Raw genomic sequence first — 14,282 nt, forward strand, 5'->3', positions numbered from 1 at the left:
CTTGTTTTCACTGCTTTCAACCCTGCTTTGGAGTATGCTCAGTACAAATAGAATCTCCTACATTCCAAAATGTGTTTGTTCAAAATAGCTCCCAGGGTAACACCATTAATTTAAACATGTTGCTCTTTGGGAGCATTACAGCTTTGATATAAAATTTATGCTTTAAGTAATTTAAAAAAATAATGAGGTGTTATTTTTAAAAGAAATAGTTGTAGGCTACTTAAAGCAGAGGGTATTTTTTCATGAAAAATAATTTGAAAAGTTTATTACTGTTGTAATGACAGCTATGTTAGTTTCCTACTACTTTTAAAGTGTAAATATATGCACCTTACATGCATAAATACACAAACATTATTTATATACTATATAATAATAATAACCATTATTATTATTATTAAATTATTTAATGATCATTTGTGATTTTTTTTTATTTCTAATTTTTAGTATGCAATTGATTCTTTGGAACCATATATGTTAAGTGAAAACATCAAGCTTTCTCCAACCTGGAATTCAATGGAAGCAGCCAATGAATTATATGAAGGCTCAGCTGAAATATTTTCCAGTACTCAAACAGATTCCCCAGTTATATTTACAAGTGTCTCTGGCGATAATTTGCCTGCAGTAAATGGAGCTGCTCTGGGTAAGATACTTAAGATATTTTTTCTACCTGCTCCTTTGTCTGAAGCAACTACCCGTCACTGTCCCAAATACGATCTTTAGCACACGGTTCAAGCAAATTATGGATGGGTCATTTGCTGGAGTCAGATTTTTTTTTACTACCAAATAACCTTCTGAAGCAAATGGGAATGCCACACAGGCAGGAACTAGCCCCTTGTCACCCAGCTGACCTTCTTCCTAGTGAAAGGAGCACCCGAAAGCCATCAGCCAAGCTGCATAGACAATCAGTTATTACAGTTGCCAAAGCAGGTGTGATTGTCAGGGATTAACATATCTCCAAGCCCTTCAGAGACCTTGATTTCTCTAAGCCTTTTGACTAATAGGTTTTCAAATGTCAGAGGAGGTAAATAGGTCAAAAAGTTACAACTTTGCTATCTGGGTGACAAACAGGTGGAGATGACCCCATGACATGGCGATGTCATTAGTGTGTACACTTGTTCTGTATTATCAATGGAACAGTGTTTCTTTACCAACTATGGATATTTACAGATCATTAAAAGGCCCTTAGCTGACAGGCAGGGACTTAAAACCCTCTCCAAATTTTTACGAAGAGAGTTTAAAGAGTAGTAGGAAAATCAAGTTTTGATTTTTATGTATTATCAGTATAGTTAACACTAGAATTCAATCCACTACTTTAAAGTACACTGGATCATTGCCATACAATGTTAATCCATAAGAATCTTCTTCATTACACTCTGAAGCAGAATATACTCTGCTTCAAATGTGATTTTTTTCATGCAATTTGAGTTAGTGAGCTACTAGAAGAAGTTTGTGTTTATGAAAAATTGCTTTAGTCAGCATTTGTTGTTACCTGGCATAAGTATTATTTTCAGATATTTATTGAAGTTATGATAATTGACAAATTTTCAACAGTGCCTGCTGATTTTAGATGCCTCTATTTTTAATGCTGTCCTTGCAAAACTTTGAGCCTGTGGCTCAGATAATTGTAGTATCCACACTTTTTCACGTTGCAGTGGTATAGAGGTCCTGTCTAGCAGATGATATTGATTAGCACAGTCAGGATGCTGCTAGTTTTTAATTTTATCACAGGTACACCAAAAACCATATAGGTACATGTCTGACTTCATTCTATTGATCACAGCTGTTTTCTTCTGCAAAAAAATATCGTTGTGAAGGCATCTGTGAGGGGAACTATTTCAAGTATAGAGTTTTATCGCATAGTTTTGAGGGCAAGGAAGATAAAATTTGTCCTTCCCTATGAAAACAAATAAACAAACAAACAAAAGTAAAAAATCAAACAAAAACCTTTAACAGCCTATGAGCTGCAACAGATTCTGATGTCAGTGGGAAGACAAGTCCCATCTGCAAGTATATATTTTCTGAGTTCCTACAAAACGTGTTTTCACTTCTCCGCCATTTATTCTTTCATCTACTCCAATCCTATTACCTGAATTACATACTTAGTAGACCACTGAAAAAGTGGTTTTACACATGACAGCAGGCCTACAATAGCTTCTCCTTAATTCGTAGACACATGGTGTAACCTCTTGCTTATGTTTTTGTAGTTTATGTAATAAAAAGTAATTTGTTTAGAGTGAAATAGTTGTAGGTTACTGTGTCAGCTTGAGTTTAGAGATAACTGCCTATTTCTGTCTTCTATCTAATTGCAGATAATCAGTATACCATTAATATTTTGGCTGAAGAACTGTCATATGTTATAAAAGGCCTTGCACCTTTCACAGACTACACAATCAGTGTATCTGCTTTCACTTCTGTTGGAGAAGGGCCATCATCTACTCTCACAGTCAAGACTCGTGAACAAGGTAAAACCCTATGATTCTGAAATATAAGATAACATACATCATTTCCTTACTGAAGTTTTTTTCTTTAATGCTTTTTTTCATTATTTTGTTTCTCATTGTTGCAACTTTTTGTTTTCATTTAAGTTCCAAGCTCAGTACAAAATATATGTTATAAGAATATTAGCTCCTCCTCTGTTTTGCTGTATTGGGATCCTCCAGCAAATCCCAATGGGAAAATTATTCATTATACTGTATACGCAATGGAACTGGATACCAAAAGAGCATTCCATACAACAGCTTCAAACAACAGCTTACTTATGACAGGTACAGTGTCATTTGATAAGAAAATAATTTCAATTTTTTTATGCAAACTTATTCCAATTTTAAAGTAACATAGATATTTGCAAGATAAGGTAGATCAAATCTCCCCCATCCATCTCACATACTTTCATGTGTGAATGCAAGATTGGGACACTCTTGCCAGACTGTCTGCTGCGGATAAATATTTAAGGAATGTAAGAGGGGAGGAGATAACCAGGTATAGCTGGTGAGTAGTAATTTCTGAAATGGATTTCTCCTTGGAATTTTTTTGTTCCTTCCACCCAGACAGTGTTCCTAAGTTGTTAATTCTTTTTCAGATTTGATTTTTTGTTTGAAATTAATGATAATTTTATTCTATTTAATAATAATTTTGATCACAACTGAAGAAAATGCATTCCTTATGCAGTTTCAGGTGTGTGTTTGTGCTTAATCATTTTAGGTCTAAAAAAATACACAAATTATAAAATGAGAGTTGCAGCCTCAACCGCAGTTGGAGAAAGTGCTTTGTCTGAAGAGAATGATATTTTTGTGAGAACCCCAGAAGATGGTAACTATGTTCTTTGTAGTGATTATTTGATTTCTGTACATAAGCATGCACTTCTTTGAGAGACTGGGTACATCCATAAGTAGGGGTACAAAACGTACATATAAAATCAGTGTTCATTGAAATTACTAATTTTCTGTTTGTCAGTGTCCTCATTCAGCCTGATCTGAGGTAACTACTAGAAATGATAAAAACTGCATCATGACCAGAAATAAAATGAAATAATATCAACTCTGATGGACAAATGGGAAGCAAGTTACAAAGCTGATGTTTTTTCACTGAAATCAGTGTGTCCCTTGCCCCCATATAAGCTATAATTAATTATCTTTGTGACTCCAGCTTCTCCTTTTTATTACGCTCTCATACGGAAATTTTGTTGTTTTTTGTTGTTGGTTTGTTTGTTTGTTTGTTTGTTTTTGAAGCATTTGGAGATGGTACTTTAACTGAGCTTCAAGTAAGAAGCCATGTTGTCTGTCAGCGGGGCTGCTGATAAAAGTGAGCCCTTTAATGATATTGTGTGCTGTTGTTCCTATAGAGTTTTGAGGCTTTATTTCTTTTACACTTACCAGTTTTAATGTAGGGTGTAGTGCTACCTTGTGAAGATTTCTGGAGCTTTCTTGCCTTTCAAGGCAGCCTCCACACATAAATCTGCAGGGGCAGTAGCTGGAGTTGCCATGGTTTTAACAAAGAGAACCTGGGAATTTGATTCTCAGAGCGGAGATATGAATATTGAACCTAATCTTTCCTCATTTACATCAGGTTTTTATCAGTTTGTTTTTACTGCTTTCAGCACACTTCTGTTTTTACAGAAGTAACAGAGAAGGAATTGGGCCAATTATCTTCATTCTCTCACACCTGCCAAATATGCTGCAATACAGGAGAAATACTTAAGGGGGAATAAAAAAGAGCAAAGGATTATAGGCTTAAAAATCATGGAGATTTGTGAATTTTGAATGATTTGGATAACCATCCAACCACCATCTCAAATTAAATAGTAAATTTTACAGAGCTTGTGAAAAATTTTAAAGGCTGCATGCTTTTGTATTGTTTTTGCAGAGGAAGGGCACATCACAAGAACAGAAAATTACCTGCCTAAATGTCTTTTTCTGTGAAAGAAATTTTATGTTTACAACTCCATCTCTGAATGTGAAAGAAATTTGTTCACAGTGAAATTTCAGGCTAACAGTTCAGCAGTTCAGTAGGGGATGCATGCAAGGCTAAAGGAAACTATTCAGAAATCTACTGATAAATCCTGCCTTTTCACAAAGCTGTGTCTGATTACTTTTATATTATTCTTTTTGATACTTCAGTTTTCCTGGGCTAACTTTAGCCAACCTAAGAATAACAAGTAGTCTAAGGTAGCTGTCTGACTCATACTAGTTGAAAAGGGAGAGTTATGTCCAGGTAAAAGATTGTCTACAGCTATCTTAGATAATTTACGTTAGGATGAGAGACTGTGGCATTTCGATATCTTTCATATCAGAGAAATTTCAAATCAGAGAAATCAGAGAAATTTTATAGATTAGGTATTTCAGGGTGAAGTGATGAGTGCAACTGAGGAACCCAAGTTTAGATTCACAGCTGATTTTACATAAGTGCAGCTCCCACTCAGACGTCAACCTGTCTGTGGATTATTAGCTTGCTGCAATCATATGGAATGAGATATTGAAAGTAGATTTACCAAATAGTACTACCCTGGAGCTGTCCTTGTTTTGTGCATTACACACAAGATATACACTATGGTCTTCATGGACACCAATCACTACTGGTAAACTAAAAGGAATTTAGTTACAGTATATTTTACTCCTATTTCTGGTTTAATGGTCAGATAAGTGCAATAAGTAAGATGGGTGGTTATCCAAGAAGAAAACAGACAAATGAGCATAATAACAAAGTTAAGGAACTTGAAGTTGATGAAGCCAGTGAAGGTATTTGAGGAAGGTCTGCATGTGAACAGTGGACAGAAATTACCTTTTTTAATGGATGCAGTTTGGGATGGATATGTGAATGGCTGAAAGCTGCAAGTTCCAGAAAAGTTGAAAGTTTGGAGGATGCAAAATGGACAGGAAAAATTTCTAAGTTTAGAGAGGGATAGTCACCGAGTGAGTTGCTACCATTTGCTACAGTTAGCTATGTGTTCTGATGACTCCAGGATACTTAAACATTGGGGAATAGTAGGTCTGTGAGATCAGTCTTATATTCCATTAATAACAATTCCATTAAAAATCTCAGAAATCCTTTTTTGTTCTCCAATTTCTGTATTACAGAACCAGACTCTCCACCCCAAAACGTGGAGTTAGTAGATGTAACTGCAACAAAAATAAACCTGAGATGGTTACCACCTGAGCGGCCCAATGGTCTCATAACTCACTATGAAGTTCTCTACAGTGATTCCAATGAGTTGTTTATTAAAAATGCCTCAAACACAAGTATATCACTAAGTGAAATGAAGCCATATACTCTCTACAACATCTCTGTAAGGGCATTCACCAGACTTGGCCATGGGAATCAGTCATCTTTCCCACTTTTGGTGAGAACATCTGAAACGGGTGAGTATACAATTTTTTTTTAGAATTCTGTAATTTTTCACTGTCAACTGCCTTATTTGATGCCCAGGAGGTCCATTTAGTTAACTTTAAAAGCATATGTTTGCTTTACAAGGCAGAAAGTTTGAAGCCTCCTTTTCCTTCTCCTATATACCAAACAGAAGTAAAGAAATAGAAAGATTAAGTAAAGAAAACAGGGGCAAGTGGTATACCTCAAGTACTCATATATTTTACCACTTGTCTTTGAAAATTCCTTGTGTCTTGCAGAAAAATAACTTATTTCTGTAGGAATGGAGAGATTTCAAAAAGTAAGAGAGGCTTGAATTTCAAATTATGAACTGGAATTTGGTAAGAATCAATCCAAATGATTTTAAAAAATACAGAACTCTTAGATATGGTGCTATGTTGCAATCCAGTAAAACTGGTGATGTTACTAGAAATATTTTGGAGAAAGCAAAGATAAAATGCAGGAGCAGATAATTAGACTGTACAAAATATTTCTAAGAAAGGAAAGTAGTTTTAGAAGTCAAAATTGGGAAGCAAGAATGGACTTACTAAGTATTAAATAGAAATAACAGCACAGAAGAGACTTGAAATAAGCAATCATAAGGTAGGACAATGCAGGGAAATGAAGATAAAATACAGAAAGGGTCATTAAATTTTCAGTGAAGCTAAGTGGGGGGGCATTCAGAGAAATTCTGAGAAATTTTACACAGAGTTTACACAGAGGAGCAGATGTTTGGTTTAAGCTGTAGAATTAGGAATAGAAGGCACCCAAGGAGACAGATGGTTACGGAGAAGAATATGCTTGGTCTCTGTTGATTATCTCTGAATGATGATAATAATCTTCTTAATGGAGAAATTCACCAAGGCAGAGGCAAAAACCTAACTAGAAATGTTAGAAAGCTGAAGAGAAGGTTGTCCTTGCCCTAATTCTGACCTATGCTGATAGGAATAGCCAGGTTAGAGAACTAGCAGGAAAACCAGCCTGTTTCTCCAATGGCTGCTGTTGTGGGCACACGAGAGAAGTGTTGATAGTTACCACCTGCTACCATACAAAGAGTTAGTCCACATGCTGCCCACACGTCTGATAGCTCTAAAGGGGTAAATTCTGTTTCTTTAGGACTCAGACATATCTAAGTAGTACTGGTTTGATGATCATACTTTTCTTGGTCCTTTTGCCATCTTCAGCAATTTGCTGCCTCAGACAACTGTCTACTTTACCTGTATCTAGATAAAAACATAGAGCTAAACATGTTCTCCTTACCAGGTTTTGCTCAGTAAGGAAAGACACACATGTACCAGTATCTCCAAAAGCAGACAGTGGGATGCTATAGCTTTTTGGTTGTTAGGAGCCAGGGGGGAATCACTGAGCTCCATATCCTTTTTTCTGAGATGAGCTTTGATTTCCCCTGAGTGAAGCATGTGTTTCAGGCCTGAAGAATAAATCAAACACCTAAGAAACTGGGGCACAGATTCCTAGGAATTGTGGAATTCATTCAATTTCTGGATATTACTTAAACAAAAATGGTTAGTATGAACAAATGCCAGTAGGTTGATAAGAACATTTAGAGAGTCCTAGAAATATGTCCATGACTTCCTTGGTCTATTGGGCAAATTGTGCTGTCACTGTGTAATCACAATTTTCTAAAATAAGATACATTATCCTATACTACCAGTTTTGGATAGTACAAAACTTACTTGCCCATTTGTATTGGGACAGATAGACACCAAAAGCGACTGCCATGGTGCACCTGCAGTAGTTTCTGGTGGTAGCAGGGCAGGACCTCACCATCCAAGGCCCATCCCACCACCTTGCAAGGGAACAGGGCAGATGGGGGCAATTCCAGCCCCAGGCATCAGGGACTTCAGTGGGGATGGGGCGGGTTGAAGTCAGGATGGGCAGGCAGCCCATGTATTAAGCTCTGAATCAGGCTTGATGAAGGTAACCAGGGTTTGACAAGGCTTTGTGATCCTCAGGCACGTTTATGCTAATGAGGCAAGACCAGGGTCAGTCTGAGATGCCAACTCATGGCTCAGGGATTTTTTAATGTGATTCAGTTGTTGTTATTATTATTTTTAATTAAAGAATGACTTGAACCTTGAAATTAGAGTGCATATCTGTCATATGTTTTGGTCTTTTGGTCCTGTTTTAAAATATATTTTGCAATAAACACACTTACGAAATTTAAATATTTACAATATGTTTTCTTTTAAGCAGTTAAAAAAATCTTAATTAATGAATCTGACTGCATTCTTTTACAAGTCTACATTTTTTTTCTAGTTCCTGATTCTGCACCTGAAAATATTACCTATAGGAACATTTCATCCACGGAAATTGAGTTATCATTTTTTCCACCATCTCTTCCCAATGGAATCATACAGAACTACACAATATATCTGAAGGGAACTAATGGAACTGAGCAAAGAGTCATAAACACCACTCTTCTGATGCTACATATTGCAGGCCAGTATATAAGAACAACTTAGGGCAACTATAAAGTGTTCTAAAAAGGGCTCAGAAGATTGACTGATGCAGACTAATTATTAGTTTATTGTCTAGATATGGTCTTTCTTGTCCTAATATGAAGTTATTTTTTTACCTGTCCCATGGAGCAGTCTGTTTTATCCTGTAGTATTACAGTGGAATGGAGCAAGATCAGTACCGAACTCACATATCCTTATTGTATTTTGTATATTTGAAGTGCAAGAAGCATTACTGAGTTGTATACACTTTTTTACTTATTTGTCATCATGGCTGAAAATAAACACTGAAGTCACTACATATCTTTCCCATCCTATTCTGATTAAAATTAAATACTGCATCTACCTTTCTATCTTTTTACGTGCTTATTATAACCAAAGCATGACACAACATTTAAGACAGGGAGCTCAATGCCTTAACCAGTAAGTTTTCAGATCAGTGGTAAGCACAAACTGTAAAGCGTTCTATGAAGTATAAACTGGTAGTTAGGCCTTAAGTAGTTGGATTTAGTCATGCAGAATACTTTGTATTCAAATTTTTCTAATGCTTGTTTCAGTTTCTAATATCAAGACACAGGTCAAAGTAAGGGATGGGCTTCTTCAACACTTCAAAGCTTCTGTTCCTGGCTTAGAATCCCAAATTTTGGATTCCATTAAAAAAAACACGAATTTGGCTTACCATATGGTTGGTTTACTGAATTCTTCTTCTATATTTAGATTTAAAGAAATACACAGAATATACAGTGGAGGTGTCTGCTAGTACTGCAATGGGGGAGGGCCTTCGTAGTGCACCCGTGCATATACTCACTGCTGAAGATGGTAAGTCAGGAAAGAAGTTGTAATGTATCGTTGCTCCCTGTAGTCTTAAACTAATCCTGCACTCCCTGTCAGATATATGTGCACATTTTTTTCATACTCCTTTTGCAATTATGTCTCTGTCTATATCTACATATGTGAGTTTATATATATTATATATATTTATACACACTCTTAAGCATACACACCTGTATGTATGTTGTTTTACACATTTATGTGAAATCACAGGAGTGCTGAGCGTGAACATTTGGACTCACCAGTATGTCACACACTTGAAAAAAATCTAATTTTACTAGTACTCTTTTAAACTGATGAAACTAAATATTATCTCAGGTTCTGCAGACATGAGAGGGAAAGGGAAAACAGCAAAAGGCAGCTTGAACTGTGTCCCTTGGGCTAGGGACACTTCTGGTTCTTTTATTTAGAGATTTTTGATTTCTTCTGAATACATGCATAAATGGATGCTTATGCACAGATGTAAAATTATTAATGTTATAAAAATGCTCAGATTCCATCTTCTGTAGTATTTGACTATCGAATTGATAGCATGGTCATTGCATTCCCTGCTAACTAGTGCAGGAGACCATAAGTCAGAAAAAAATATATTATTTATACTTTGAGTACTCAGTTTAGTCATGTGAAATACTTGTTCACATAACAGTTATTGTTCAGTATAATCACTGAAGAAGGGCCCATGAAAAAGGTTCAAAGCAGAACTTTGACTCAGGTGCAGTGGCTCACGTTTTGAAGGAGCACGTTGCTTAGGGAGGAAGTCTCTAGGAACATAAGCTAAAGCTGCATCGATACAAGGATCTCACCAAGCATTCCCAAATTCAGTATCTTTTCACATCTTACGAAGCACTGGCCTGCCAAATATCCAGGTTTTGATGACAATGGATCTTGTTAAATCTCCATCTTCCATTCACAGTGTTTGCTATATACTTATGTTGGTGGGGTACACTGGGAATAGCTAATTTGGATAAATCCATCTTTACATAGAGAATTTTTATTTAAGAAATATAGATTCTATCTTTCAGGAAAAGAATATCCCCAGATAAGATCTGTGCAAAGAACTAGACCTACATTCCCAAAACGACATTCACTGATAGACCTTTTATTATATAGCCACTGAGGATAATATAACAAATAAAACACTAAATACAGCTGTCGCCATTTTTCATCTTTAAATACAGACATTCACTAAATTCAATGAGCCTTTGTTCATGATTTTTTTTTCCTTAAATGCACAGTTCTAAAATTTTTTTGCCAAGTTTTAAGATAGTGAAAGAAGGATTAACAACTAAGAAACAACAGTACTTATAATACTCCACATGTACTTTATTTACAGGAACACAGTGTTCCATGTTTCAACCCAAATACTTCATAGATTTGCTAATAGCTATGCTCATATTCTCAATTTTCATGCATGACTGCAACTATGACCTGAATTTTTAGTACATGATGCTCTTCAATTTGAAGACACAAAAATAATTTTAATATTACCACATAGTGATGTACATATCCATGAATCAAGAAGAAGAAAAAGATGTACTTCCTCAATAACATACTGATAAAAAGTGGTATCACTCATATATTCATGGGTACATTCTCATGAATATCTATATGAATCTCAAAGTAATTCAATTAGAATGAAATCAAATGTGTGTTAGGGTTTTCTTTTACTTATGGTGTCTCCCTGCACAGTTGCTATATGGTATTGTGCAGAGTTCATCTTAAAATGAATTTTTAAAGCTCTCGATCATTTCGTATCTTTATATTGTCTCTTGTGACATGTTAAATGTATGAATATGTTCCTTGTTTGATGGTGTGAATACATTTTACCACTGCCTGGTATGCCAAATTTTTATCATTTCTCACTGCCATGCTTATCCATTTTCCCCTTTTTGGTGCTTCGTATAATTATTTCCAGCACTTCTTTTTTTCTCCAAGGGATCTATTTTGCTGTATTTTACATGTGTTCATACCTATAAAGCTCCTGCTTTTATTAGAAGGAAAAAAAAATCACAACAATGTACTTGGGCAGTAGGTGAATCACTGTGACCTACCGTTTGCTCTGTTTTCTCATGAAGTATTTTTTCCATTGAATCACAGAAACAGATGTTTTAACACCACCGTACAAAATCTTCTTTTATCATCTGTCAGGAAAAGGAAAAGAAGCTGAGCTATAACATGAGATATGAATGCTCTACCTGTGTGGTACAAAGTTCACTTTCCATCATAAACAATTAAAATCCTATTTAAAGATGCTGCGTTTTCCATAGGTCTTGGCTGTTTAACAAGCTGTTATGTCCTGTTCTCTCATTTTATAGCTCCTAGTTCTCCTCCTGAATCCCTCTCAGTAAAACAGTTGTCGGGTGTCATTGTGCAGTTGTCATGGAAGCCTCCACTGGAGCCAAATGGAATTATCCTCTATTACACAGTTTACGTCTGGTAAGAATTTCTGGAAATGGTTCTGAGGATAAATATTAATCTGTAACCTATCAGGAATGTTAGGTTGATTACACATTTTTGGAGACTGAATTTTAATCCATCACTTAAAATATTAGCATTTTATATAAACAAATTCAGATGGAGTAAGTGAAAATTAGAGCATTCAGTGTTTTGCAAGTGTTTTAAGCATGTTTATAAAGGCTTTGTGCATCACTTGAAATTTAAGATGGAAAGCAACAACTATTTCATTATATACTAATGAGTCACTAAGCTCTCCTAAATTGTTGAGGAGATTTTGAAATAAATTGAGGATAGGTGAATATTGCTTTGGTTTTAGGAAGCATGTAAGAACAATTTATGAGACCTGTTTTAGCTTCTATCCAAATGACATAAGAATTTGAGACAGGAGATTAGAATCATTTTATGTTCTTTCAGTTATGCCTGCTGTTATATTTTGTATAATTCTTATTTAAAGCAAACCATCATGTTTTATCAGTCCTTTACCATCTTATTTTTTCTTTCACCTGCCATTTCTTCTTTCCTGCAATTTTCTCTCATCCCTCTTAAAATCTCTTTTTTTTCCTCTCAGAAGGATTTTTGTCAATTTAAATGCCAACTTGCTGCTCTTGTGCTGTTTAACATAGCTTGGTCTAGTGATTTGATACCTCTTCAGGGATCTTTGTATACATATATAAAAAAAAATGAACAGGTTTTACTGCTGATCACTTTTTATTATAGTGTGTTTATGCTGTGTCATTTTTTTGCCACAATGAAGAAACAAGATCAAATGCTTAAAAAATCACCTTCTGAGATCTTCATTCAAAAGAACAGTCTTTAAATATACAGTAATATTAACCTTATGTTTATTATTTTAATGATACTTAACATTTTGGGGACTCTATAGGACTCTATCCTATTTCCTTGTTTGTTTGATTGTTTTTTATTAGAACTTATAGATAAGTTGATTATAAAGTGAACAGAAGTAGCCTTTTCTTTTCGAAAGAGTTAATTTGGGATTCTCTTCCTAATTCCACTGCATTAGCAAGGTCTGGTGTTCTTTAAGCACAAAGAATATTAAATTAAATTATTTCTAGCTAGAAAACAGATACTTCATGATAAGGATTATGGTTTTGATGGATACTGTGTTCAAAGACTTGAAGTTGCTTGGCTTTTCATCCTTAAAGCTTACATTGTTATTATAATGAATGAGTTGGTAAGAGTTATTTTTAAAACCTGTTAAGATAACCATCTTTCTAAATATCTATATTAAACATTCACAAAACTTTTTGCAGTAAGCCCTATCCTTCTTCTTTCCATTTTCTCCTTGCTGTATCTTATCTATCCTCAGTGTGCCTTATCTAAAATTAGACTGGCATTAGGTATCATCTCGAGGCAAGGACATTGGATGAAAACTGCCATTACTTTCAAAGGGGCCACAACTTAATTCCTTATCATTCTTCTTCTTTTAAAAAAATAAAAAAAAATATTACTTGACATAATTGCCTATATAATTTCATCAGATGCGTTGCATAGTGAGAATTAACAAGGCAAACTGTTGTGCCGTAATTGCTACTTTGGGAAGGCAGTCACTGTTTTACAGAGGACCCCATTAACCCCTGAGTTTCCATATTCAGAGACAGGAAAGCTAATAAAGACACTTCGCTTTAATATATTGCATATTGCTGCAGTTGTGAAAAATGGTAACTTTTCTTTGATTAAATGGGAACAAGAATCCACAACTAGTAGAATATAAAGAGCATTATCTGTAATTTTGCCATTGTTATCTTGCATGGAATTTATCATAGCACAAAGTGCCTTTCATACTAGCAGACAGTAAAGCAAATATCAAGCTATCTGTAGCTTGGGACTGCTAACTTGTTCTTCCTGAACCTGTAATTCTAGAGTACCAAGGCATTTTTAATAAAATTGCTGAAATTACCTTTACCTATTGACTTTTTACTATATTTGTTCAGCAAAGCTTACCTCTGCCCTTTTGAGGAAATATTTCAGGCTCAAACATTGACATTACTGTATTCAACAAAATCTTTTCAAATAATTACTGATTAAGACTGCTGGGATTTTTAAGAAACTTTGTAAAGTGAAAGCATGCAATTGGTTAGGAACATTTTTGTCTGGTCTTTTAAGAAATGTCATTTATAACTTAGTATTGTAGTTCATTGAAATACCTTGGCTTAACTTGTTCTGCTAGATACCTTCTCATTGTTTGTGAAGAGTGCACTCACTTCAATTAGTTTTTTCTTAATATTTTGGCTGAAAGCTAAGTTGCTTTGCTAAATAGAAGATTAACTTTTCTTGAACTACTTCAAACTTTTGTTCGACTGGGTGATTATGGCCCAATTGTGGGAAGTTTTTTTACTGATAAGATGTTATGGAGCACAATTAATTGAAATGAAAGTAGGTTAGACATTCTTATCTTACTCAAATAGCTACAGTAGTTACTCAAATAGCTACAGTAGTTACATTTTTACATATAAAGAACATGTAGACAGAGATCCAAGAAAAGATGTCTTTACTTGTATGGAATTTGATAACTTCTCCAGCAGCCTCTTATATTTTGCCCTGTGAAGGATTTTTAGCTTATTAATGTTTTAATCTTTTTATTGACTTCAAAATGTCAAAACTTTGAGAAAAATGTAAGTTAACTTTGCTATTGAGAAA

The 14,282-nt window shown here is 35.0% G+C and overlaps 1 protein-coding gene across 1 annotated transcript in view; it reads left to right on the forward strand.

Moving 5' to 3' along the window:
• PTPRQ (protein tyrosine phosphatase receptor type Q) overlaps positions 1–14,282 on the forward strand; it is a 125,620-nt gene that overhangs the window by 36,166 nt on the left and 75,172 nt on the right. Inside the window, exons 27-34 of the mRNA XM_088531203.1 lie at positions 445–640; positions 2,310–2,462; positions 2,586–2,765; positions 3,202–3,309; positions 5,574–5,855; positions 8,137–8,319; positions 9,054–9,155; positions 11,483–11,603. Of these exons, the coding sequence (XP_088387329.1) occupies positions 445–640; positions 2,310–2,462; positions 2,586–2,765; positions 3,202–3,309; positions 5,574–5,855; positions 8,137–8,319; positions 9,054–9,155; positions 11,483–11,603 (1,325 nt within the window). The remainder of the gene's footprint in view (positions 1–444; positions 641–2,309; positions 2,463–2,585; positions 2,766–3,201; positions 3,310–5,573; positions 5,856–8,136; positions 8,320–9,053; positions 9,156–11,482; positions 11,604–14,282) is intronic.

The sequence above is a fragment of the Tinamus guttatus genome, unplaced genomic scaffold (assembly GCF_059628265.1).
Source record: "Tinamus guttatus ecotype Peru unplaced genomic scaffold, ASM5962826v1 Tinamus_guttatus_pri_ptg000399l, whole genome shotgun sequence".
Classification (NCBI taxonomy): Eukaryota; Metazoa; Chordata; class Aves; order Tinamiformes; family Tinamidae; genus Tinamus; species Tinamus guttatus.